Source organism: Penicillium canariense, assembly GCF_028826845.1.
Source record: "Penicillium canariense strain IBT 26290 chromosome Unknown utg000001l_segment0_segment0, whole genome shotgun sequence".
NCBI lineage: Eukaryota > Fungi > Ascomycota > Eurotiomycetes > Eurotiales > Aspergillaceae > Penicillium > Penicillium canariense.
The window spans coordinates 6,853,355-6,879,542 of record NW_026622728.1 but is presented as its reverse complement, the minus strand read 5'-3'; the positions used below and the strand labels follow the sequence as shown (position 1 = coordinate 6,879,542).

Sequence of the window (26,188 nt, the reverse complement as noted above, 5' to 3'; positions counted from 1 at the left end):
AGGTGTGATCACTATCTTGCCGGGAATCATATAATAATGCATATAAACCATCGTTCTGTCTAGGTAGTTAGATGATGAGTAGAGGTACTGTACACAGCACATAAAACCAACGCCATGCCTAATGCCAATATGCCACGAAATCAAAGGGGAAAATAATCAACAGAGAAAGCGGTGAAAACCCACGAGCCCAACCCAAAGCTACCAGAAATATATGAATCAACCAGTAAACCAGCGCCATGCCTTGCCGTACCACGTCGTCGGCTCGGTCGTTTCCCAATTATCGCTCTCGGGCGACGTTCGGCCCGTGTCCAGGTCGGCCTCGATTGGCTTGACAAATGCGGGGCGGAAGATGATCTTATGGCCGGCGTACAGCACCACGAACAGGATCAGGCTCAGGTAGTTGATGAAGAAATTCTTCTTATTGAAGCCGCCGATGAACGCCGTAAAGCCCTGCGTGAGGATAATCAGGCAGTTGAAAAACAGCCCGTACCACGAGAGCCACGGCTGCCAGATCGCCTTGTATGGCAGCACGTCGCGCGAGATGTTGCGCGCCTTGAGCGCCCGCTGGAAGGCCAGGTGGCACGCGTTCAGCGAAGACCAGGTGATGAAGCCGGCCACGCCGGAGATCTGGAGCAACCAGGTGAACACGGTCGAGCCGGAGCTCGACACGTTCAGGAAACCGAGCAGGCCGAACAGCGCGGTAAAGCCGACCGCGTAGTACGGCACACCGCCCTTCGTGGTGCGCTTGAAGAAGCGCGGCGCGAAGCCTTCCTGCGCCAGACCGACGATAATACGACTGCCACTGTAGACGTTTGAGTTGGCGGCCGAGAGCACCACGGTGAGAAGGACTGCGTTGATGATATCCGGCAGGGCGTTCACGCCCGCGCGGCGGGCTGCAATCACGAAGGGCGAGGAATTACCGTTACTAGCGCTCGCACCGCTCCCCGACAGCAGCGTTGGGTCGTTGGAAGGCACCACGATGCCGATGAAGAAGACGGTCAGGATAAAGAAGAAGACAATACGGAAGAAGGTCTTGCGGATGGCCGCGGGGACGGTCTTGCGCGGGTTCTCGGTCTCACCGGCGGCGATACCAACCAGCTCCGTACCTTGGTAGGAGAAGCCGGCCTGAATCAGACATGACCAGAAACCGACAAACTTCGCAAGCGAATCGTCGCCATTAACCAGATAAGGCACGAAGGGGCCCGGGTGCTTCCAGTACCGGAAGCCGATGTACCCTTCCTGGCCCACGCCGGCGTTCATGCAGATGGCGAAGATCATGAAGCCGATGACGGCGAGAACCTTGATACTAGAGAACCAGAACTCCATTTCACCATAGAAGCCGACAGGCATCATGTTAAAGGCGATGATCATCACCCAGAAAATGCCAATGAAGATCGCAATCGAGATACTCGCGTCCCAGAACTGGATGATCAGACCGGAGGCCGTGAGCTCGAGCGCAAAGGTCGACGCCCATGAGAACCAATAGATCCAGCCCATTGAGAATCCCAGGCTGGGGTCGATCAGACGGGCCGCATACGAGGTGAACGATCCGGGGATCGGGATGTAGGTTGCGATCTCGCCCAGCGCCGTCATGACCGAGTAGACGATGGTGCCGACGAAGATATAGGCGATGAGCGCACCGACGGGCCCTGCATGGGCGAGGGCGGTGCCGCTACCAATGAATAGACCGGTGCCGATGGTACCACCTGAGCGACAATTGCAGGTAAGAACGGGAAAACTCTGCGGGGGAGCTCTGGAGAAGCCGAAGCGTGACACAACTCACCAATGGCGATCATCTGCAAGTGCCTGCTCTTCAGCTTGCGCTTCAGATCCGGTAGCGGGTTGGACTCGCGGCCCGCGCCATGCTTCTCGTAGTCGACATCGTAGTTGTTGACCACGTATTCGGGCTGGACCTGCATGATGGGGCCCTCAGCCTCCATCTTTCCCTTCCCAGACCAAGCGTCCGAGGCCATCACTAATTGAGGATAGCAGAGTCAAGAGGCGAAGATGGGGGAGAGGAGATAGAGGGGGAAAGGCGATATGAGAGAAAGAAGAGAGCGAAAACGAACAGACAAGAGACAGATGCACAGCGGATCTCCACCCTCGAAAGAGCTACGGCTGCCTCCGATGGCTTTTTTTTTTCTACGGGTGGAGCAACACTTGACGCTGTCAAACCCTATGCTCCGTTCAGATCGGCGGAGAGCAATGTGTTAGGTAAAAGAAACGAAGGGAAGAGGAGAGGAGCAAGAGGCACGATCTTGGGAAAATAAGCCCTCCACCAGCAGGGCTATGAACTGTCCGGACTCAATGCTCTATTTTTTCCTTCTTTGCTTCTCAGCAGATTTTTCCTGCTCAGCGGGTGAAAAGTTCGATGCTACCGGGCTTCATCGGCTTTTCCCTGCCCTGTGGGCCGTACCGCTCCAACCAAAACTTTCTCTTTGGTGGCGACCACGGGAGAAGCTTCTGCAGGCCATTACTCGAGAGTATGACTGTTGACGATGACTACTAACTATCGATCTTCCCTATCGCCTATCACTCGAGATTGCAGGCCCCGTCGTGGCCATTGCGGGCGTGGGGTCAGACTCGAAGGATGAATAAGCTAATGCTCGCACGGTGTGACTCTGCACGGAAGGAGCGCCACCCGCTGAACGGCGCTTTAAAATAATTTAGCGGCCGCTAGCCCTCAAGTCCTGATCAAACAGAAGGGAATTGCGGCTGGATGGGTTGCATATTCACCAATCGCCATCTATCTGTTGCTTATCATCTGTGAACCACACGACTACACCACCTACGCATGACCCACTTCAAACTTTAGACATACTACGCACTTGACGAAACCGTCTGCAAGCGTGTCGTCCGGCCGTTTCCGTTCGGATGTATCGTTACATAAGCACATAGTGTACAGACCCGATTGATAACAGAGCCGATAAGAACTCGGCCCATCCCAACTAATGTGGCTGACTACAGGTCGGCTCAGGCCATTTTCGGCTCGGCTAAGCCCATAACGTGATGATAAGACCGATAAGCAAAAGCATCCCCTCAATCCATTTTTATTTTTATTACCTAGACAGGCTTAGTGTAGCAGATATCCCTCGTTCGCACGATGTTTTCGAAATATTCAAACTATTTACTGTAGTTGCTTATAATGCGTAAGGGTGTGTGGGAGGGTAATTTTGGAAAGAGGGTCGGCTCAGGTCATGTGGGGACGGAAAAACTTATGGATGAGCGCCGATAAAAATTGGGCTGAGCCGACCTGTAATCTCATCATGCCATTATATAACTACTAATAGTCATAACTAACTAACTTACTCTGACCTCCATCATTTCATCAGCCCTTCCATGTTTCAGGCTTTTCTCTTAATTCACCTAATCCCATGACTCCACTTCTTCTTACATAATGCAAAATTGTGGCCCGGGCTGCTTAGACCTAGTCCTTCATGTTGTCTCCCTGGTGAGGGGATGGGATGACGATGTTACGGCAACTATCACCAGCATAGGAACTAAGGGGAAGACATATTGTGAATGTGAGATTGGACTGCTCAAGGCCCTCGCAGAGGCTTTGGTTTGTCTACTTTGCTCGCCTTGAACATCGTCAAACGGATATAATCATTCGCAGTGACGACCAGAACCAGGGCCTTCCGCCCAGCACAAAAGTATTATCGATACAGAGTACATCAAAACCAACAGAATAAACCAGCGCATTGCTCAAACACGTGGCCATAGCCATTGTCACATTGTAGCTCATGCCATCAGAAAAGGAAACGCAAGGGGGTATCATGGGAACAAGCACGCTGCGCTGCATGATGGGCAGCCCCCTGACCAAACAGCCATCCCCAAAATGAAATCATGAAAGAATGAAAGAATCAAGTTCCTTGCCACGCCCGCTCAACACCCGAGACATCTGGCGACCCCCTTATACGCCTAGATGCGCATTATGCTGCGTTTTCTGCGCACTCTCTCCACTGCGATGGTGGTGCATCAAGTCCATGATGGCGAAGTAGGTCGTCACCGCGAACAGAACCCTATAGTCCCAAGAAAACATGTCAGCTCAACTTCAACCTCGACCTCGCATCCGATCGTACAACGCGAACCCATATTGATCCTGCTCCACCAAACAAAACGATCCTGATGTCACGTACCACTCAAACGAGCCAAAGACCGTCACGGCCTGCAGTGCCCGGCACGCGCTCCAGGTACAATACGCCGGGGAGGGCAGCTCGGCGCCGATTGCGATGAAGCCTGCAAACCAGAAGATCATCGTAATCACCTCCACGGCGGGTATCACGAATCGGTGCGCCAGCCGCGGGAAGTAGATCGGTGCTGCGAGAAGGTAAGGTGTTGCGACGAAGGTTGTCCAGCAGCCCAAGAAGAGGAGGAAGTCGACCGTGCTGGAGAAGCTCCACCAGTAGTTGAAGGTGCTGATGACTAGAGGCGGGTTAGTATGTACCCCTTTGTATTCCGGGGATTGGGTGTTTGAGGTTCGGGCCTCATACCATAGGCGGTCAAAGCGACCACAATCAAGCCGAAGAGAATCTGCGCGATGCGCACGGCGTAGATCCAGGGCATAGCCATCGTAGGTGGTAGATAAGTGGTAGGTGAGTGGTCGGTGGGAGGGGAGGCTCGATTTGGGTCAGCTTAGGGGGGCTGTTCAACACTACTTGCGTGAGTCGCTGGAAGATAGCAGGGCAAAAATGGAAGACGTTGCGGGTGAAACACAAAGGATGTGCAGAACAAGGTATATAACGCAATCAAAAATTGGCCAGCCACCGGCGTCGCGCCGGCGTCATCGGTGACATCTTGGCATGCCTGTCAGGTGCTCCGCGGGCTGAAAGGGGACTGGTAGGGCTGACATGGGGTTGGACAGGGTCTCTTTACCGTTCTAGGATAAATCTGCAGTGCAAGCTGATTGGTTTGGATTCGATCGGCGTGGGGAAGCAACCAAGTCAAGATTTTTCTTCAGGTCCTTGGAAGAAGATGGTGAGGTGCAGGTACAATAGGAAGTACCAACGGAGAGCTTATAAAAAGAAAAGGAACACCCCCAGAATCACACTCCCTGAGCAGATCTATTTTTGACTTTCCCTGCTGCCTATACTTGTGGTACATCTTTACCTTACCGATGCCTCGCCCAACAACTCGTCATGACCAGAGCTTGGCGACGCTGCCTAAACTCCAGCAAGGGAAAAGCCGGTTAGGCGCTCGCCGATCGCGAGGTCTTTCAGCGTCGCCAGTGGCCAAGGATCAGAGCACATCACAAGAGCCAGCGTGTGGATTTGATTATCGCCATTTAGTGAATAGTTGAAAGGACACTAGACCAGATCTCTCCCGGATCGGCCCCTGACTGAATATTGAGAGGTGGTTGTTTTCCATTGTTTACCGGTTCGGTGGGGTAAAGTTAAAAGTTACAAAAGTTACAAAGTTGGTGCCTTAAGTCGGAGGCGACGAATGCAAATTTATTGATGACGCTGTGGCTGAGCCGATAGATTGACCCCCTCTAAAATGTACCCTCCTCCAGAATCTATATGATGTCCATTGTGCAAGGCCCTTGAAGGATGATGCCGGAGAGTCTCTAGGAACATATACGGTATTCGATTTCCCTCACTGAATCCAAACCGATACTTTGACGCCAAAGAACAATGGTAACATTGACGACCATCTTCATACGGCTCTGAGACCGATTGCACCGTAGCCACGCGCTCCATCTCCAAAGCGGGCATTTCTGCAGAGGAACCCTGCTTGGCAGTCGGGACTTTCTGCTTTCTTTCGTGGATGGTATTCTCTACCAACTTCTGCATATGCTGCTTCGAGTCTGCGGCGTACGTGCAGTTCGTCCGAACAGCAGCGCCATACTTGTAGAAGTAAAAAAAGGGAGTGGGGAGAGACCTGGTACAAATAATGGAATTATACTGCAATCTCTTAATATGCGAGGGGATGCGACTGCACTGCTTAGCGGGAAGCCTGTATCATCATTGATCAGGATAAAAATGTGACATAATTACGTGAAAATGCTTGAAGCGAGCGGGAAAAGACTTACAGCACCGTCTTGGCTGGCTCGTCTTCACAAGCAATCCCTCTGACATTGATATACTCCCCCCCCCCTTCCCGCCATCGTTGATGTATGCGACATCTAGACACCTGCTCCGCTCGTCGTGAAGAATATTTTTGATGCCCCGCGGAACAGAAGAGGTCAACAAGAGGGAGTTTCAGGTTCGCGGCTGCGACGGAGGGCCTCGAGAATCTGCAGCTAGACTTCATTTCTTCCCCGCCTTAATGATGTTCCTGCATCTCCGGCGCGCACGATGCTGTCCCGTCTAGCCCACATGTTTCCGATCTACGCTCCTCGACCAGGAAAGATTAAAAGTACCACTAGTATTGAAAGGCGAGGCCGAATGATGATTCCGCATACCCAGTCGTTAGATCGGGCGGTGTGTCTATAGACGACATGCATATGACCTGTGAGACCAACCTGCGGGGTCTGGCAGCAACGCAGCAGCAACAGCACGACAGCAACCACTGAAGAGGGACGGACAAAAAAGGAAAGTGGAGCATCATCCGGGAGAACAAAAGAGACCAAATGAGGCATGAGACTGGCCGGTTCAGGACCAGTCCCGGCAAACACACTGAATGAACCGCAATCACGCCATCGAGTCCCCCGCCGTCGTCGTTCCTTCCCCTCTAAACACCTTTCCCTTTTATTCAGACTACTCTCCCCTATTCTCTCCCCTGGATTGTAACACCTTGAAGACTAACTGCGCTGGCTGCTCTCGCCGTTGAAATATTTTGCCGCAGCACCCCAGTTTTTCGAAGCTCCGAACATCGGTTCCCCGCATCTCCACTATGGCCGAGCAACAGAATCTCCACTTTGAGACCCTCCAGCTTCACGCGGGGTGAGAGGACCCTGTTTCTTTTTTCTCTAAGTTGAACCAAACTCAGGACATCGAATTGACAAGATACCCCCCGCAGCCACGAGCCCGACTCCGCCACCAATTCCCGCGCCGTCCCCATCTACGCGACGACTTCGTACACCTTCAATGACTCCGCCCATGGTGCGAGGCTCTTCGGCCTCAAGGAGTTCGGCAACATCTATAGCCGCATCATGAACCCCACCGTCGACGTTTTCGAGAAGCGTATTGCCGCCTTGGAAGGCGGCGTCGCCGCTGTGGCCGCCGCCTCCGGCCAGGCCGCCCAGTTCATGGCCATTTCTGCGCTTGCGCATGCGGGCGACAACATCGTTTCCACGAGCAACTTGTACGGCGGTACTTACAACCAGTTCAAGGTGCTGTTCCCGCGCCTTGGCATCAATACGAAGTTTGTTAATGGCGACGACCCGGCTGATATCGCCGCTGCTATTGATGATCGCACTAAGGCTGTTTATGTCGAGACTATCGGTAACCCCCGCTATAACGTGCCGGACTTCGAAGCCATTGCAAAGGTTGCGCACGAGAAGGGTGTGCCACTGGTGGTTGGTCACTCCTCTTCTATTGGTGGCTGGCTTGGGCTGTGCTATTCTGTTATGCCACCTGAGCCGGGCTGGCAGGCATGTTCACTGCTAACTGACCTCTCTCGATTAGGTCGACAACACCTTCGGTGCGGGCGGCTACTTCGCCCGCCCCATCGACCATGGCGCCGACATCGTCGTCCATAGCGCCACGAAGTGGATCGGCGGCCACGGGACCACCATTGGCGGCGTGGTAATCGACAGCGGCAAGTTCGACTGGGGCAAACACAGCGCCCGCTTCCCCCAATTCGTCGAGCCCTCCGAGGGCTACCACGGCCTGAAGTTCTGGGAGACCTTCGGCTCAATCGCCTACGCGATCCGCGTGCGGGTCGAGATTCTACGGGACCTGGGTGCCGCGTTGAATCCGTTCGCGGCGCAGCAGTTGATTCTGGGCTTGGAGACGCTGAGTCTGCGCTGCGAGCGCCATGCCACGAATGCCCTTGCGCTGGCGAAGTGGTTGCAGACGAATGAACATGTTTCGTGGGTTTCGTATCCCGGTCTGGAGGATCATCCGTCGCATGCGACTGCGAAGAAGTATCTGACCCGTGGCTTTGGTGGTGTTTTGTCGGTTGGGATTAAGGGTGGTGCGGCGGCTGGGAGCCAGGTGGTTGATGGATTTAAGCTGATTTCGAACCTAGCCAAGTATGTTTTCATTAATAGGGCACCTTTGGAATGCTTTTTACTGATGCTTCTCTCGCAGCGTCGGCGACTCCAAGACTTTGGCTATCCACCCCTGGTCCACCACCCATGAGCAGCTCACGGAGCAGGAGCGTGCCGACTCCGGCGTCACTGAGGATGGCATTCGCATCTCAGTTGGCACTGAGCACATCGACGATATTATTGCCGACTTTGAGCAGTCATTCCGCGCGTCGAAGGCTGCTGTGCCGGACCGCACTGCTTAGGGGGGGGGAATGTTCCCTTTGGGATTATGGAGTACGGATTACGTTGGAGCGTATTTGTACAGAGAGTTGGCTAGGCTTAGATCTAGTATTTTATTGATGTGGGATTACCAGAAGGAAGTCGCCCGGGTGGCTCAGACTGCAGGAAACCTAACCTATTTAACCCATTATAACGGCATGACGGGACTACGATAGCAATTGATTACGATTACACCCCGATCTAGAGAACTGACAGTGACTGTATCAGGAGCTACAAGAACAATCTGGTGCAGTGGCCCGTGGGGGCAAATTTTTTATTTGATCGTCTATCCCCGAGAGGAGCAAGCGAGTAAGAGGCAAGATACAAGTTAGAGCGATGTAAGACACACAGCAACCAAGATCAATAGGCAAAGAGACTAATAGGCAACCGAGCCAGGAAAGAAATGGGAAACAATCTGAGGAAGACAAGACAAATAAGGAAACAAGGCATGATGGGGCCGTGCAGGATGCATCAGTTGGGAAGAACGACAGCAAAATTTCCTTAACCTTCAACAGGCTCGATATCGAAGCGAAGTTGCAGAGTTCTGATGGCGGCGTTGCTGCTGTAGGTAACGATGCCCGCGATACGCGCTGTACCACGGTCGAACGCACCGAGAACAAGAGCCCCGACAAACCTTCCAATCCGAGTGCCCATGAGTTCTTCGAATTCTCGTGTGCCAGGAACCCAGAGTTGTGGCACCATCGGGGGCCAAGTCTCGTAAGGAAACAGTACCTGTGTGACATAAGTTAGAGTCTGTGGGTTCACAACATGGTCAATGAAAACAAACCGCAAGTTTTGAAGGCTATGGTGCACGGTGAACAAAGTCAGAGTCACATCAGAGGCGTGTGGATTCTGTGCCAAGTCAGACGCTGGCATTCGAGTGATGAGGCGGACGGCGATAATGTTCGGCGAGGTGAATCCAGCCCATTGAGCCCTGTCAAACTGCACTCTCCATTGGGTGTAGTCTCCTACGACTCGGGGCAGTTCGGCTTGCGATGGAAGGAGCCAGTTCCGTTCAAGAACGTCCAGAGGCCCGTCCGGCTGGGTCTCGTAGATTCGCGAAGCAATTAAGCAGACCCGATTGAAAGTCAACTCGCTTCTAAGAACGGGACAGCATGCCTCAATAGGGGAATCGATCCATCGCATAACCTGAGCTCCCCGGGTCCGCAACCAAGAACGATGCATTGGACGGTCTTCTACTAGACGTCGGCCCAAGCTAGTCGAGGAACTAGTTGACGACGGAAGATAAAGTTGACTTAACACATCGGCTTGGGTCAAAGGATCAGCCTGGATCGATGGGAGACTAGCCTGAAATGAAGAATCATCCCGGGTTGAAGAATTAGCCCGCGTCCACGAAGGGCTGGCTTGAGATGAGGGACCAGGAGGAGGTTGAAGGGGAGTCAGTGGGACAGCACGTGCACCCTGTGCACCACCATGCCCGCCGTCATCAGAGTCTGATGAACTGCCGTAGACGCAGGTCAAGCAGTTGCAACGGAAAGGCATGAGGGAAAATGTAAAAAGAAAGATACGGATAGTGAAAACTGACCTGGAGCAGAGACTTGATGAGAAGATATCGTAATCTGTTTAACGGAGTTGTAGCTTGTATCAGGATTGAGAAGCTTTGGGCAGAGGATCGCCAGATCCAAACCGACCGGGAGGGGGGAGGCTCGTTTTATAGCTCCTCTTGGGGTGGAAATAGCCTGCTAACAGGAGCTTGAAAGACAAAGAAGCTCTCCGAGACAAAGAATTATACTCCAATCACACGACCCACTCGTGGCATGAACAAAGAAGAAAAGTAACGGGCCGGTCTAGCAAACAAAGAAACGTAGTTCAGCTATGAACAAAGGCGTCTGTGTTGAATGCATTCCAGGCAACGGTTGAGATTGGCTGGTGATTAGGCGGAGGGGAACATCATTGGTCGGTTCGGTATCGCCAGTATGATGGTAAAAGTCCTGGTCAGTTATGGTGTGTGGAAAGCAGACACGGATCATTTACCAGGTCATTTTGCGTTGCGTCCGTGGCCTTCGAATGGAAACATTTTCGATGTGCTCTGCGCTCCGTACATTTGTTATTATGCGACTCACAGGGTTTAAGCTCTATCTCTCTTACCTACTCCAAAGGCCCCCCTGTTCTATTATATATTACATAGCTTTCTCGTAGCTGCTACGCGCACCGTGTGCGTCTTAACGGCATAACATAAAACACGTGGAAGATCAAGTTGAGATGAATTGTTCTATCTTAGTTGTAGATCACCATCTTCTCCACTCAATGGATTATTAGGTTTGCAAGACTTGGGTTACCAAATAAATGATAGACACGTCTGCACGGTTGTGTGTAATAAACAGCATGGGAATGCTGGGAATGCTGGGAACGCTCACAGAGAATTGTATGCGCAATAGTCAAGGTTGTCGGGATGATTGCCTGCCCATGTTGGGAAGGGAACTGCCTTTCCAGAAGCACCAAAGACAGCAAAAGTGGCCAAGAACACCATGACTTGAGTGCCACCGTCAAGTGCAGCGGAGATGAGGTAGTTCCACTTGAGGAACCATTCCGGTCGGTAGCGTCGCAGATAGAATTGACCGAAGGCGCCGAGGATGAAGTAGCTGGTGACAGACGCATTGAGACCCACGAAAAGATATCCCATGTACCACAGCATGATGGCCGAGTTCAAGTACGCCCAAATTCGCTGCTGGGGGAAAAGACGGTGCATGATGTAGAATGGCACTGGAGCAAGGAAGCCGACCAGGAATGCAATCGTGACCCATTGGTAGCGAGCGCCAATGGAGAACATCTTGGGAGCAACGGACCACGCGATGGCGAGAGTGTTGAACTGCTGAATTTGGGCACCAGACCAGACGTTGCTACCTTCCGCAGACTTAAGAATGGGGGCTTGGTTTTGAACGATGCTAAAGACTGTTTAGACCAAGTAACAAAGTTGGTAGACCGTGGGGTTGGGGACTTACCTTATCATCATGACATAGTTAAGAAGGGCACCCATGATGCAGCCAATAATTTGGGTGACAAACGTAGCCTTGGGAGACAACTTGTTCTGCTGAGCTAGCTTGAGATCGCGGAGAAGCAGCCATCCTTGATTGAGGCCATTGTAAGTGTAGGTAGTGAAGTACATGTTGGCTGAAATTTTGTCAGTTGAAATGAATAGGGATATGTGTTTCAAACGGATGGGATGCATACCCAAGGGACGTCCGGGCATCATGTAGCCGGCAAGCATTTGGAAGACTGGCTGCAAGTTGAATCCAAAGCCCGTGATGGCATACTGCGCTCCGAAGAAGACCATGAAAATGAGCAGGAAGATGGTCGCGAGGATGAAGCCCCACCATGGAAGGGTAGACTTCATGACGTATAAGGATACAATACCAGCGATCCAACTCGCGGCGAAGACGCAGAAGTACCAACTGTTTGGGACTTCCTCATAATCAAGCATCAACTTATAATGGGGGTCAATGGTAGGGTCCTCAAGGATCTGTTTCTTCTCCTCTTCAGTTCGAACACCGGTGTGTTGCCAGAACTTGAACGACGAAGGGTCAAGAAGACTCTTCAAGCTCTTCATGGTCACCCAAGCCCATCCAAGGCTCACTTCGGGGTAATTCCAGAGTAACATGTGAACAATGGTGGCGGTGAGACCAGCGCTGGATGTGATGAGATAGTTCACGTATGTCGCAGTGAGGTAAGGGGCGCCAGCCTGATCCACCAGAGTGCCGTTGACAGTAAAGTCGGGATTCAAGACGGCAGTCTCGTTATATTGGACGTAATTGGTCGTGTTTGAGCTTGGGTCGTAGAGAAGTTGAGACATGAAAGGGAAATCCCGAGCTCTCCAGATATTGGTGTAGTAAAGGCCCATGGAGATGACAATACCTACGAGGTAGCCAATGAAGCTGTTGGTCAAGGTCTGAAGAGGCATCCAAAGTGGTGACCCGAAGCCGGCGATGTAATTCCAGTCAAAGCAGACTGACAGGAATCCCATGCCTTCATTACCTTGAGAGCCACCAAACAGGTTGGTGAAGACAGGGTTGCTCTGGTCGGCCAGGCAGAAAATCGAAACCGCAGACAAAATCGGGAAAATGTACTGATCAATGTTAAAACCCCATGATGAAGACAGATGATGCGCTTGAGCGAACGAACCTCGGGGAACCATTCCCAGCAAAAGATTGCCACAAACACAATCCAAAAGATCTTGAATCTCTGCTTGGTCTCCGCTTTGGGCTTGTGCAAAGTTTCCATGACAGTTGTGATAGGCAGGTTGACGGGATACAACATCTTTGTGGGATACACCAAGACCTTTCGGTACATGCCTGCAACACCGTACCCGATGAGCTGCGAGGAAAGGGTAATGAAGATGCCCGCCACCTCGTTCGGATATCCTCCATACCAAAGCTTTTGCACAGCCAACGCCTCTGTCGACAAGGCGGAGACCGCTGCAGCGGATGCCATGAGGACTGCTGCGGTGTGCTCCTTTCGGTTCCATGGGAAGGGGTTAAGGAAGCGGCCGATGGCCCCCTTTCTGGGAATAAATGTCGCCATGGCAGAACCAAGGGTTTGCGCAAGGACGGTCAAGAACATGACGGAGACGTAAACGACCTGAGGCTTGAAGTACATGATTTCTTGGAGGACGGCTCCGAACGCGGATAATCCGATACCTTCATTCGAGGTTAGCAGATATCGCCTGGGGTCAGACCCAGTATGGATTCCGTTTCTTTCATGTACTCACCCACAAAAAACATTCGAAACGTCCATGGGCTGAGGGTTGGGTCGTCGTCAACATGAATGACATGAGTGACAATCGCCTCCGCCGTCTGCAGGGGACCCTCGTTCTCCTTGGAGAGCGATTCGGCATCGTAAGCCGGAAGGGGGACTTCCTTAATGGAGGCTCCCTTGGCATCAATGGAATCTCCCTTGCCAGAAATATCCTCAGAACTCCCCTTCTCGCCGGCCATCTTGGGAGCTGGTCCGAGCTCAAACGGGTCACCCGTCTTTTCTGGCATCGCCGCCATGTTGATGAGTGAACAAAACTAGTGGTTATTAAACAACTAGAATTGAGGAATGTTCAAGCCGGAGCAAGTGTTGGGTAGTGGTTTCTCATATACCATTGTCCAAGCAAGTCAATTGATAGCACGCTCGTTCTAGCCCATCGTGGTGTGTGGGCGTGTGCACTATGGTCTCATTAGCTGGCGACCGATAATGATCACTTGTCCCAAAGAGGAAGGTCGTAATCCGGTCCGCCGGTCTGGGGCCGATAAATACCGCAGTTTCTGTAGCTTCACCAGTGCTTAGTGTGACGCCACATCTCCGTGCCGCATCGCCTAGGGGATCACAACATTGGTCAAGAGATCGCAACAGGGCTTATCATTGCATAAATCCAACCAGATGCGCATTGATCTCGGGGGGCTATCTGATGTGAACCCCAGAGAAGAAGCCCGATTCGTGTGATACAGATGGATCTTATCGGGTAGACTGAACCCCATAACACTTTGCAAGATTAGCTGTGTTTGTCGGGGACTATTACTCCGTACACGCACGCTTACTCGCACTCCGATAAGTACTCCGTACACGGACCACCGTCGGAGTGGCGTCGCTTTCCTGCAGTCTGCAATTTAAGCTAAGACAAGCTTTGCCAAGCGTTTCCGCTGGCCGCGACGATCCGTGGCAAAACGGTACTGATAAGCGACCCCTTGACCCCTTGACCCCCTGACCCCCATCGTCAGGTAGGCTGAAGCCTGAGCGCCTTGGTTTTCTCCCCGGTGGCTTCTGAATGCTACCTCTCAATCAGCCCAATTTGCATTTCATTGGCCAATGCTAAACAAAGATACACTGGATGCACAGCTGACCTCATTCAGCTTCTACCCACGTCGAATCCTGGATTCACGCAAAGCTCAACCAACCATACCATTTTTGTTCGAGGATGATTGGAGGGCTGCGGCCCTTCATTCCCCAGTCACTACTTCTAGGTTGTCGGCAAATACTCCAGAAAGGTGAAACGGAGCACGTGGGAGTAACGCCACAAAAACGCCTGGGGGAGGGGATCCATCTTCGATATGCGGTTGTAAGGAGCATGTCCGGAGATGAAATCCTATCTGCCCGCCACCCGACATTCCTAACCGAGGCCTGTCGTCAAATATTGCGTGTATCCACTACTAAGTTGGAACACTAGTACGTTTGTAATTTCCATACAACCCTACTACCCCTGAATCTTCTTCCCTCTACGGAGTACAACACACTCACATAACCAATAATGAGTAGTACTACTACCAGACCATTTATCCTTTCCCCAAAGAACCAGACTAAATAGCGATCTTCGTGGGTATTTAAAAGTTCTTCTGTTGACTGTATCTTTGCTCGAGCTTATAAGTGAGGCTGTGATCCTAATACAGTACCTGTCCTGTAAAGATTAAAAATACCTGTATAACAATATACCCCACTGTGGGTATTTATAAAAGTAAGATAAAACCTATAAGTATATACTAAGGTTATCACTAATTGCTATGGATAAGAGACATCTTATAAGATACTAATCACTCGTAAGCTTAGTACTAAGCATTAGAAATCTTTTCTGTTCAAGATCTTGGTCTTTAGGAGACGGAACTAACCCGGGAAGCCTCGATCAATAAAGAAGATATATGCTGAATGTCTTGCCTAGTATTTTATAATACTAGACTCTTAAGGATTGGAAAAATATTATATAGAGTCATAAACCCTCTATTGTTCTACCTTACAGGCGCGGTTGATATCGAACCTAGTGTATAAACGAACAGGCTTTTGTCAAAGCTGTTACATAATGCGTGTCTCCCCTGCATGAGGCTATTCCACCTTGGGAAGGTAGCGTGGCCTGCCTTTGGTATGCCGATTCCCCAGCGGTACTCCCCCGATGTCCCCCTCCCCCGCCCGGGCATTCTTCCAGGATACCCCGCTCCGGAGAGGTAGTGTCCATTGGGATGGAAATATGTCGATCATATGGTGACATCCCGTCGATTTACCTCTCTCGCTGAAGCATCCCGCAGGATGCCCTAGTATAAAAGGTACCATCTCTCCCTGTCTCTTCCTGTTTTCTTATAACTGGAATACATCGGGTTAATCTTTATCGCAATCTGAGTAGAACTCGCTGAATAGAGGCTTTCACGAGGTCAAGCTCGAGGAATTGATTAGTATCGCTGTTCACAAGTTATCCTCTTACGGGAACTACTACCTTTTCGCTGAGGAAGACGATATTTAACGGCCCGAGATAGTAGTTCAAGAGGATAAAGCAATAGACGACGCGTAATGGCGTACCGAAGTCTCGGAAACCTGAGACATATATTACGTGGCACCAAGCCTGGCAGGAGCCTACCCCACGAGTATACAGTGGTGTTTCATAAGTTTTCGACCACCTTTGCTCTACCGCCTAGTCTTCCGCTCTCAGAGAAACTTTATGAGTCAAGAAACCGATACGAAAGAAAGATAGGATCATTCATCTTAATAAAAGTCATTTGAAATATGGACCAAGCTAAATTTACAAAATTAGAAAGCCATTATTGAGGGCGTGATGCACGAGTAAGCGGAGATGTTTTGACTGGCAGAATATTGCTATTGTTGGGTGGTCGAAGACTTATGGAACACCACTGTACATCATAGTAGATTAAGCGTATTCCTAGGTATATTTAGGAGAATTTCAGATTGACAGGAGGAAATGACTACAAAGACGGTAGGGGAAATACGCATGTCTATAATTACTTAGTAGTAAAATCTATAGTTTATAGCCTGTGCGTGGCGCACGACTTCTGAAAAGCACCTCCGTACTCAGTAAATAGATCAGAGAGCTTATATAATGCTTACTGATCAGACCAGGGCGCTCACATGCGTGCTCAGGTCTCTACCCAGTGAGCAGAACAGGCGAGGGTTTGAGCACTAAAACAGAAATGGAAAGCCAAGCCGTGGCATAGGCAATCAAGTACATCGGAGTCCTCCTAGTTCTCGTGAAGAAATGAAAGCCCCAAGGGGGTTAAAATTCATGATACATAATTCTGGATCGCCGCCTAACCCAGCCAGGCACTGCTTTACTCCATAACTACACCTAGGCAATCGCAATAAGATATGCAAAGGGTACTAGGACATCGCGTAACAGAGGGGTGGAAATTAAGTCAGACGAACAGACAGACACAGCAAGGAAATTCACAAACAGGGTCAACCGGTCAAAAGGGATAAGAAAGGAAAAGAGCGGGAAAGAAGATTGAAGTCCAGAAGGGAAAAATTGAAATACAAAGACAGAAGAACCCCTAGGTCCCCCCGTCCAGCACAGGCAATTAACTACTGAGGACTATGAAACTGAAGGACTCCATAAAAGGTAAATAGTAGAGGGTAGAAGGACAAAGCGAGTAGGATAATGCCCTAACCCAACCCCAACCCCAACCCCATCAAACGCCGACTGGCCACCCTTTCGTAAGCCCGTTCGTCCCGTCCTGTCCCGTCCCGTCGAGGGACGCCGATATCCGAGGGGGCCAGATGCAACAGTAGAAGGAAGACATGGTGATAGAATGGTAGCATGGTGAGCCGAGCCGGACACGAGCCGGACACGACGATTGCAGGTCACAGACAAAGACCATGGAAATGAGATTGAAAATGAAAATCAAGTTGCCGAATCTCTTTTAGTTGCCCTGTCCCGGGGGCGGGGGCTGCGACGAAGGCGGCTGTGTGTTGCCCATCATGAAGCCCGGCGGGAGGAAGGGCATACCTGGGAAATTGAAGCCGTAGGCTGGCACAGCGGGAGGAACGCCTGGGTTCGGCATTGCGGGCATATCGTGCGAGTCCTGGCCCGATACGCCGCCGGAGGAATGGCCACCGAAGCCGTCCCGGTCTGGCCGGCCACGTCCTCCACCACCACCACCACCACCGCCGCCGCCGCCTCCAAATCGCGGCGGTGCAGGCTCGGGACCCTGGCCACGAGACGAGATGGGCCCACGCTTGCCGCCGGTGTCGGTGGCGATGCGTCGGCTGATGGCCTTGGACGAGACGCCGGCGCCGATTTCAATATCGGGCTCTTCGACGACCATGCCCGATTCAATGGGACGGCCGCCCGTGCCGCCGTACTCGGCTGTGAGCATCCACTTGCGGTCTGCCTCGGTCAGCCGCTCAATCGGGATCACGCTGATGCCGGTTTGGTAGTCGCTGCAGTCGCGCGGGCCGAAGCCAACACCCCACCGGGTGCGCAGCTGCATTTCGGCCTGCCGGTAGGACTCCATGCCGTCTCGCGCGGCGATGGCGTCCTGCCGGCTGATCATCTTGATGAAGGCGTGGCGCTTGTCGATATTGACGATGCAGGTTTGGACGAGGCCGAAGCGGTTGAAGAGGGCGCGCAGGTGTGCCTCGGAGGAGGTCACGCCGCCCACGAACAGGGTGCGGCTGAGCACTTTGATGTTGTCTTGTCCGATGGAATAGTCCCACTCAATAAGCTTGGGACCGGGAGGCGGGAGGTTCGGGTCCTTGCTGCGCGGCGGGGAGGGAGATCGGCGGCGCCGGGCGCCTGCGGGGCTGCGTTGGCGATATTCGGTAGCGCCTCGGCGGCCACCACGAGCATCCCGGTCGCCGCGACGACCGGGGGATTCCCCGTGGTATTCGCCGTAGACGGGGCTCTCGCGACGACGAGGAGGGGAGGCAGTGCGGCGGCGGTCCCAGCCCGGAGAGCGAGAGCGACGTCGGTAGCCACCAGGAGAGCGAGGGTAGTCGCGATCACGGTCATCACGGTTCTGCGTGTCTGGCTGGGCCCAGCCACCACCCGCCGCCGGTCCGGGCATCGCCGGGAATCCGGGAAGCTGAGCGGCGGGATTGGTGCCCATGGTGTTCGACATGTTCAGGAGTTGAAGTGCGGTCGCCCATTGGTCCTGCGGGATCCCCTGCGACGACAGGTATTGCAGCAGCGAGAGCTGTTGCGAGAGGGCGTTGCCATCAGGCATGGCCGGAGCGGCGGCGGCCTGCGCCATCATGGCGGCCAATGGGTTCTGCGCCGAGGTCATGGAGTTGGGAGTGTGGCTCTGGCTGTGGGGTTGCGGAGGCATGGCTGGGTTTGGGGCCAGGCCCAGAGCCGCGAAGGGGTTGACCATTCCGGCGGCGGCATATGGGTTCGTACCAGGGGTCATGGAGGATGGGTCGGCAGACGAGACTGGCGGAATGGCACCGGTCAGGGCAGCAAGCGGGTTGATGGGAGCTGCCGGGGCAGAGGCCGCGGGTGCCGCAGTGTTCTGCTTGGCCATATCCGCCAGGGCTTTCAAGATACTGGAGGTATCTGGGGCAGCCGCAGATCCGTTGGCCGGAGGTTGCTGTGGGAGCAGCGACGACGGGGCAGCTCCTCCAAGCAGGTTGTATCCGGGGGCCGGCGAGCCCTCGGGGGTGGTAGATTCCACATCTATACCAAGGACGTCAGAAACCAACCGGTTCTGGAGATAAGAGGACCCAGTGAGAGATAAACCGGGGGGGGGGGGGGGGGGAAGGGAAGGGAAGGGAAGGGAGAATAAAGATTGGAGGACTTACTCTGCGGGGCGTTCAGCTTCTCGCGGAACGAGGCGAGCATGGAGGGGGGAAAGGTACCTCCACGCTCCCAGATGTCGATCAGCTTCTTGATTTTCTCCTACAATGCAGGTATAAGCAACAGAAATTCCGAGGTTGGCCAAGACCCGCGGCCCCCAAACTGCCCCGCTTTAAGGCTGGCGGGACATGCATGTCTAGTGCGTACAGTACAAGTACAGGGCCCGGTGAGGGTCGGCATATCAAGTGCGTATAGTGCGTATAGTGCGTACCTTTTGATCATTAGGGGCGTTGTTTATGATATCAGTCATCAACACGGGCAGCAGCTCAGTCACTCGATTGACGCCTGCGGCCAAGGTCCCATCGGGAGCGGCGCTGCCAGACGGCTGGCCGGCCTTGCGTGCAGCTTCTACCCATTGGCGGGTTACAGAGTCTACGACATAGAGGACGCCCAACTTGTGGGTGCCCGGTGTCTTCTTGAAGTGCGTGTAGATCTTTTGGATCAGGACCGATTCATTCTGGGGGGACTGGGGTTAGCGGGATCAAGATCAAAGGTCGTCTCGAGTGCCCTCAAAGTCGCCTCGAGGCTCAGGCGGGGGTCTCTTACCTGGACGTTGGCGGTACACAGGGCCGTGATCCCTTGGATCTTGGTGCCCGATACGCCGGGCGGCTTGAGCGCCAGCATGGAGTGGAGATAGCTCTCCAGCTCTGCTACAGCTGACGACATGATCATGGAACGCGGGAGTCCGGTCGTGTAGTTGGTGTCTCGACTGGTTTGATGCGATCCCGAGGCTCTAATGCAGTGTAGTGGTGCGACCTGAAAGTTCCCCCAGGGACGGTACTGGTTGGCTACTTCGAAGAGCAGGGTCAAAGAGAAGGAAGATTTGTGAAGCTTCGTAAGGAAATTAAGCGCGCCTCGGACACCACCCAAATATCTTATAAGCGGACCTCTGGTTCTGTCTGCCCTCTTGTTCACACTACAGCACGAGCGTATTCACTGTCGGACCAGAGAAACTGCCGCCTACAGCTGAAATACAGCCTAAAGCGAGGGGAAGAGACCGTCCAGGCCTAGCGAGTACGAGTGTACGAGAGGTAAAGAGACCAGCGAGTACTGTGAGAAATCCTTAGGCGGGCCCACAACGATGACAGAATTACAGAGTACAGGCAATCTGTGGATGTCGGAGGTCAGGCGTTGGACCGATCGAGATGCCTGGAGTAATCGACGTGATGGAAAAAGAGAGGGTGTCGAAAAGGAGGAGGAAGGAGATGAAGAGGGAAGAAAGGGAGGACCAGCGGACAGACTTTTGCAGCGTGGTCGCTAGCTCCGTTTGGGCATAGTCACGTGCATCACCCTGATTACGTGTCGATGTCGTGAGATCATGTGATCTCGATGCTGGACTGCGGAATGGGTGTCTCTCCCCTCCCGAAGCGGACCTCCACCACGATGACTACGCGGTTCTCCGTACTCCAGAGCGGATGCCCGGTTCCCCCGGCTACGAGGGGGGAGAATGGGGCAATTGGGATTTTGCTGGGGAGGCTACGGAGTCTGAACGAGGCAGCGGTGGATGCTGCTGCTCCTCACGTCTCAGTCCACCCTGGACCGTTGACTTCCAGGTGGAGGACAGTGAGTATCCCCGGCAGGAGGTGGGCCGGAGACACTTTCAATCATGGGCGACCGCGGCTCGGTAGTGAGTGTCTCCTTCAATCTCGTGAGAGAGGTACACTGGGGTCTTGTCCAGCCTGGTCTGTCAGGCAAAGTCTGTGTCTGGGTCCATTCTGCCCTTATGTACCGCCGGTAAAGCTCCCGTTTCCGGTGAACCATTTCAGAAAGTGTCCGGCTAGAGACGGGGAGAGACCAACAAGCGCTCGCTCAGCGAGTCCTGCGAATGGTGTCAGGCGCACGATAAAGTCGCCGGTCGAAAGGGCGCCAACGAAGAGGTACTGTAGGTACTCCGTACGTCCCGGAAGTCCTCCATATACTGTAGTCCTGCAAATTGGTACATCATGGGTATAAGATACGGTATGTACGGTACCAGCAGGGCTAAGATAACTCCCCGTGGATGCCGAGGATGCTTCGGAGATGCGGATGGCTGATGGCTGCACGGGACAAAGATGGCGACTTGCCGACGTCACTGCCAGCCGCTCTCCATCTCTCCATCAGGCATAGCGGGTGTTATAAATTTACATACGGTACCCGACCCCGGTTCGTCTCCCCGTACTGTGAACATATATAGAGAGGCCCGATATCAGATAGATGCAAGTCATGGGGAAATCGGCTGAAGAGGCATCAGGTAGTCGAATATAGGGATGGAATCCTACCGGAATATGGTATACAACATGTACTGTAAGCTATTACAATATATTGAGATATCTGAGATGAATATGTATATGATTGAAAACAAAATGCAAAATCACGAGCATGGTCCACCTGTACATGTACATACTGGACTCCTTCATCACGCCAATGCAGACAGCTGGTTAGCGGAAAGCCCCCGGGCGGCCCAGATGGTGTGTTGTGTACGGTAGATCTACCGCCGGCAGCCCGACTGGCCGTATGCGGCCGTACCGTTGGGGGGCAGGGAAATTACCAGAGCTGGTCATTCCCGCCTCAGAAGGAACGGGCTCCCGACCGTGACCGTACCGGTGGTATTACCAGCAAAAATCCGAGCAAAATCCAGGGAGCTCCCGGATAATTTCTTCTTATTCCCTTCCTTCCCCCGTGTTCCATCTTCTCCTCCTCCCACCTCTCCTCTTTCCTCACCCCATATCCTTTTTTGGACTTTTGGATATTCACATTCCGTCATGGCTGCCTCCCTTCGGATCGGTACTTCCGCTCTGCGGTCTTCTATCGCAAAGCCCGTCCAGGCTACTGCTCTGAACGGCGCCCGCTACTACTCCTCCGCGAAGGCTAAGGTATGTCGCGTTATGATGGGTTCAACCCAGCCTCGAGAAGCTCAATTCACATGCTGACACCCTCGCAACAGTCCCTCAAGGAGACCTTTGCCGAGGGCCTGCCCGCTGAGATCGAGAAGGTCAAGAAGCTCCGCAAGTATGTCGACCGCGTTTTCCTCCCCCCCCTTTGTCTTCATCCTGCCCAAGACCAGTATTCTGACGCTACAATTGCAGGGAGTTCGGCAGCAAGGTCATCGGTGAGGTCACCCTCGACCAGGCCTACGGTGGTGCCCGTGGCATCAAGTCCCTCGTCTGGGAGGTCAGTTTCCTCGTCCACCTTCCAAGCGATCCTCTTGGCGCGCGCACAGCAATGATTTGAAGCTGACATTCTTTTTCCGCTAGGGCTCCGTCCTCGACTCTGAGGAGGGTATCCGTTTCCGTGGCCACACCGTAAGCTTATCCTCTGTTTGGTTGGGAGGAACAATCTCCCAATTGCGTCACAAAAGCTAGATGCGCGGGCTCACACCACCTTCTATAGATTCCCGACCTCCAGAAGCTCCTGCCCAAGGCTCCCGGTGGCGAGGAACCCCTCCCTGAGGGTCTCTTCTGGCTCCTGCTCACCGGCGAGATCCCTTCCGAGCAGCAGGTCCGTGACCTGTCTGCTGAGTGGGCTGCCCGCTCTGATGTCCCCGCGTTTGTCGAGGAGCTCATCGACCGTTGCCCCAGCACTCTCCACCCCATGGCCCAGTTCTCCCTGGCTGTGACTGCTCTGGAGCACGAGTCCTCCTTCGCCAAGGCCTACGCCAAGGGCATCAACAAGAAGGAGTACTGGACCTACACCTTCGAGGACTCGATGGACCTGATCGCCAAGCTGCCCACCATCGCCTCCAAGATCTACCGCAACGTCTTCAAGGACGGCAAGGTCGCCCCCATCCAGAAGGACAAGGACTACTCCTTCAACCTGGCCAACCAGCTCGGCTTCGGCGGCAACAAGGACTTTGTTGAGCTGATGCGTCTGTACCTGACCATCCACTCCGACCACGAGGGTGGCAATGTCTCCGCTCACACCACCCACCTGGTCGGCAGTGCTCTGAGCTCCCCTATGCTCTCCCTGTCCGCCGGTCTCCAGGGTCTGGCCGGTCCCCTGCACGGTCTTGCCAACCAGGAGGTGCTGAACTGGCTTACCGAGATGAAGCAGGCCATCGGCAACGATCTCAGTGACCAGTCCATCAAGGACTACCTGTGGTCTACCCTGAACGCCGGCCGTGTCGTGCCCGGCTACGGCCACGCCGTCCTGCGCAAGACCGACCCCCGCTACATGTCCCAGCGCGAGTTCGCTCTCCGCAAGCTGCCCGATGACCCCATGTTCAAGCTGGTCAGCCAGGTCTACAAGATCGCCCCCGGCGTCCTGACCGAGCACGGCAAGACCAAGAACCCCTACCCCAACGTCGATGCCCACTCCGGTGTCCTCCTCCAGTACTATGGCCTGACCGAGGCCAACTACTACACCGTCCTGTTCGGTGTGTCCCGTGCTCTGGGTGTCCTCCCCCAGCTGATCATCGACCGTGCCCTTGGCATGCCCATTGAGCGCCCCAAGTCCTTCAGCACGGAGGCTTACGCCAAGCTGGTTGGTGCCAAGCTGTAAAGGAAGCAGCGATAATTTGATGTGGGGATCTTTCCGGGATTTGAGTTAGACCTTTTGTATTATTTTTTTCTCTAACTCCTGTGATTGTTTTTTCATGTATGTTGTATGATAGGACTTGGTCGGTTCGAGCGGGCCTTGGAACAGCACTTCCTCCACCAAAAATAAACATGGAATTTGGTCACGCAACTTACGGTGTCGTCGTTATTATTGTTTTCTTTCGAGTATGCGTGAAACCAAACCAGGGGTGGTTGGGTGTAATGGCAAGGTATTTGGAACAGTTGAGGCGTCGATCATGCAGGAGGGTGGAGGCTCCATGGGACCAGGATCGAATGTACTGGGTAGAGATCATAAGTATCACGGCAATAGAGGTACTAGTGTTGCAAGGCCTCCAACCAGAATCAGAGACATGGTAGAAATAAAGCGATACTGAAAGAGATAGCCCCAAAACCCACCGCTTTGGTCTGACGGCTACCCAGGTAGAATCGAGCACACGTGAATTGTTGGGGAATGCGGTTCGTCGATTTTATTGGGAGCTTCTCAACCGTCCTCACCGACCCACCCGATCCGAGAAAACCAATGCGTAGGATCTAGATCACAACAAAAACGTTAGTGAGTGGGTTGGCTGGTGCTTTATAAGAAGCTCTTCGGAGAAGTGGTGTCTGCGAGCAGGAAACCGGAAAAGTAGTTGAAGAATCGGAGGAGGTCAGAGTAAAGCCAATCGCCGATGAACGGACATTCTTAAGCATATTCCGCATCGGGGCGAGGCTAGGCTCAAGGGAAAGTCACGGTTCAGCCGATCATAGGGTGCGGCGGTATAGGAGGTACCCTATACCCGACGGTCTGGGCGAAGACCGCGCGAATAATAGGTACTGGTGACTGCCCCGTAGGCTAACTCCGGTCGAGGACGTTGTTAGTACCCGAACGTACTTGGTACACTTCAGCACCCCCCAGCTAACCCGCTAACCCTCCTGACGGCGGAACTGCTGACTCTCCTATAAGACAATTGGCCATTTCGCCTTCCTCCTCTCACTCTTCTCCATTAACACTCCTCTTCTGCCCCTCCCGCTTCTCTTCTCGCGCCGAAGCCCCCTACATCCCTTGGTCAGGGCCCCTTTCAGCACATCCTCCCTCAACGATGTCTACCGCTACCCCCGACAAGGCCGCCGCGCCCGTGCTCGAGAAGAAGCCCGTCAAGTTCAGCAACCTGCTGCTCGGCGCTGGTTTAAACATGTTCGAGGTCACCACACTGGGTCAGGTACATACCTCCAACCCTAGGTTTATGGTCCTTGGACTCGACTCCGCCGTCAAAACAAGACCATCACCACCCGTTCCGCCCGCTAATCACTCTTTTCTTTCTTCTAGCCGCTGGAAGTGATCAAGACAACCATGGCCGCGAACCGGGGCGACAGCTTCGCCGGTGCTATGGGTCGGATTTGGGGCCGTGGCGGGATCCTCGGTTGTACGTGACACCTTTTCCCCAGACACTCTCCTCAAGTTCCTCCGATGGGGAAACGCAACCTTCCCAAGAGGGAGACGCACCCAATCATGGGCGCGCGCCATCACGATCACATAGGCTAACGTTGCGGACTACTAGACTACCAGGGACTCATTCCGTGGGCCTGGATTGAGGCCTCCACAAAAGGTGCCGTGCTCCTCTTCGTCGCCTCGGAAGCCGAGTACCATGCCCGCAGTTTCGGCGCGAACGATTTCATCGGTGGTATTAGCGGTGGTATGGCCGGTGGTATCGCCCAGGCCTACGCCACCATGGGCTTCTGCACCTGCATGAAGACCGTCGAGATCACCAAGCACAAGATGGCCGCTGCCGGCGTCAAGCCCCCCAGCACCTTCGCCACCTTCATGGACATCTACCGTAAGGAGGGTATCCGGGGTATTAACCGCGGTGTGAACGCTGTCGCCATTCGTCAGACTACCAACTGGGGCTCCCGCTTCGGTCTGTCCCGTCTGGCGGAGTCGGCGATCCGCAAGGTCACCCATAAGGAGGAGGGCCAGAAGTTGTCCGCTTGGGAGAAGGTGCTTGCTTCCGGTCTCGGTGGTGGTCTGTCCGCTTGGAACCAGCCCATTGAGGTTATTCGCGTCGAGATGCAGAGCAAGACCGAGGACCCCAACCGCCCAAAGAACCTGACTGTTGGCAAGACTTTCAAGTACATCTACGAATCTAACGGCCTGAAGGGTCTTTACCGCGGTGTCGCGCCCCGTATTGGCCTGGGTGTCTGGCAGACTGTCTGCATGGTGGCTCTTGGTGACATGTACGTTCCTTGTTTTGATCTCGTTTCTCTCCTCCTTTACCTGTGATATCTCGGGCTAACGACTGCTTACTCAAATAGGGCCAAAGAAGCTGTTGAGAAGCTGACTGGCGACACTGTCACCGCGAAGCACTAGAGAAGGTTTGAGATACCCTTCCAATGTGCAGCGGTTCGTCGGAGAGAAGGCATGGGGCCTCCATCGTTCATACACGTTCATAATTCCGTCTGCCGTTTCATCCACACTTCCAGGACCAGGGACAGACCCGATCGATACCCACTGAATAAATCCCTTTGCGATTGTGCTTGTGCCTTGTGATACTCAACGAGAACGAAAATGCCTGTCGAATCCGTGTCTCACCCTCGCTGGATACTGGTTTCCATCTGCTGTAGTTTCCTCTGCATTTTACATCTGTTACTTCTGTATTGTTTCTGTTTCTGTTTCTGTTTCCTTTTCTTTTTCCTATGTCC

General features: G+C 53.5%; 8 protein-coding genes across 8 annotated transcripts; 3 read left to right on the top strand and 5 right to left on the bottom strand.

Moving 5' to 3' along the window:
* Positions 1–216: 216 nt before the first annotated feature.
* N7482_002357 (putative arginine transporter) lies at positions 217–1,973 on the bottom strand (the record flags this gene model as incomplete). Its single annotated transcript, XM_056684482.1, has 2 exons — positions 217–1,706; positions 1,784–1,973. 2 exons carry the CDS (start codon positions 1,971–1,973, stop codon positions 217–219), a joined length of 1,680 nt encoding a protein of 559 aa, XP_056548088.1.
* A 1,940-nt stretch (positions 1,974–3,913) lies between these two features.
* N7482_002356 (MARVEL domain-containing protein) lies at positions 3,914–4,572 on the bottom strand (the record flags this gene model as incomplete). The annotated part of the gene is made up of 3 exons (XM_056684481.1): positions 3,914–4,022; positions 4,140–4,425; positions 4,494–4,572. 3 exons carry the CDS (start codon positions 4,570–4,572, stop codon positions 3,914–3,916), a joined length of 474 nt encoding a protein of 157 aa, XP_056548087.1.
* A 2,262-nt stretch (positions 4,573–6,834) lies between these two features.
* N7482_002355 (O-acetylhomoserine aminocarboxypropyltransferase/cysteine synthase family protein) lies at positions 6,835–8,397 on the top strand (the record flags this gene model as incomplete). Its single annotated transcript, XM_056684480.1, has 4 exons — positions 6,835–6,884; positions 6,961–7,459; positions 7,569–8,137; positions 8,196–8,397. The coding sequence occupies 4 exons, from the start codon at positions 6,835–6,837 to the stop codon at positions 8,395–8,397; spliced, it is 1,320 nt and encodes a 439-aa protein (XP_056548086.1).
* A 517-nt stretch (positions 8,398–8,914) lies between these two features.
* N7482_002354 (uncharacterized protein) lies at positions 8,915–9,916 on the bottom strand (the record flags this gene model as incomplete). The annotated part of the gene is made up of 1 exon (XM_056684479.1): positions 8,915–9,916. One exon carries the CDS (start codon positions 9,914–9,916, stop codon positions 8,915–8,917), a length of 1,002 nt encoding a protein of 333 aa, XP_056548085.1.
* An 871-nt stretch (positions 9,917–10,787) lies between these two features.
* On the bottom strand, positions 10,788–13,422 carry N7482_002353 (OPT family oligopeptide transporter; the record flags this gene model as incomplete). The annotated part of the gene is made up of 4 exons (XM_056684478.1): positions 10,788–11,319; positions 11,377–12,497; positions 12,554–13,068; positions 13,140–13,422. The coding sequence occupies 4 exons, from the start codon at positions 13,420–13,422 to the stop codon at positions 10,788–10,790; spliced, it is 2,451 nt and encodes an 816-aa protein (XP_056548084.1).
* A 3,624-nt stretch (positions 13,423–17,046) lies between these two features.
* Positions 17,047–19,652, bottom strand: N7482_002352 (Nrd1 complex RNA-binding subunit; the record flags this gene model as incomplete). The annotated part of the gene is made up of 4 exons (XM_056684477.1): positions 17,047–18,800; positions 18,926–19,022; positions 19,192–19,437; positions 19,527–19,652. 4 exons carry the CDS (start codon positions 19,650–19,652, stop codon positions 17,047–17,049), a joined length of 2,223 nt encoding a protein of 740 aa, XP_056548083.1.
* Positions 19,653–21,721: 2,069 nt separating this feature from the next.
* cit1 (citrate (Si)-synthase CIT1) lies at positions 21,722–23,456 on the top strand (the record flags this gene model as incomplete). The annotated part of the gene is made up of 5 exons (XM_056684476.1): positions 21,722–21,832; positions 21,904–21,968; positions 22,046–22,130; positions 22,214–22,261; positions 22,350–23,456. 5 exons carry the CDS (start codon positions 21,722–21,724, stop codon positions 23,454–23,456), a joined length of 1,416 nt encoding a protein of 471 aa, XP_056548082.1.
* A 1,135-nt stretch (positions 23,457–24,591) lies between these two features.
* Positions 24,592–25,856, top strand: N7482_002350 (putative mitochondrial DNA replication protein (Yhm2); the record flags this gene model as incomplete). Its single annotated transcript, XM_056684475.1, has 4 exons — positions 24,592–24,711; positions 24,819–24,915; positions 25,051–25,723; positions 25,802–25,856. The coding sequence occupies 4 exons, from the start codon at positions 24,592–24,594 to the stop codon at positions 25,854–25,856; spliced, it is 945 nt and encodes a 314-aa protein (XP_056548081.1).
* Positions 25,857–26,188: the final 332 nt, after the last annotated feature.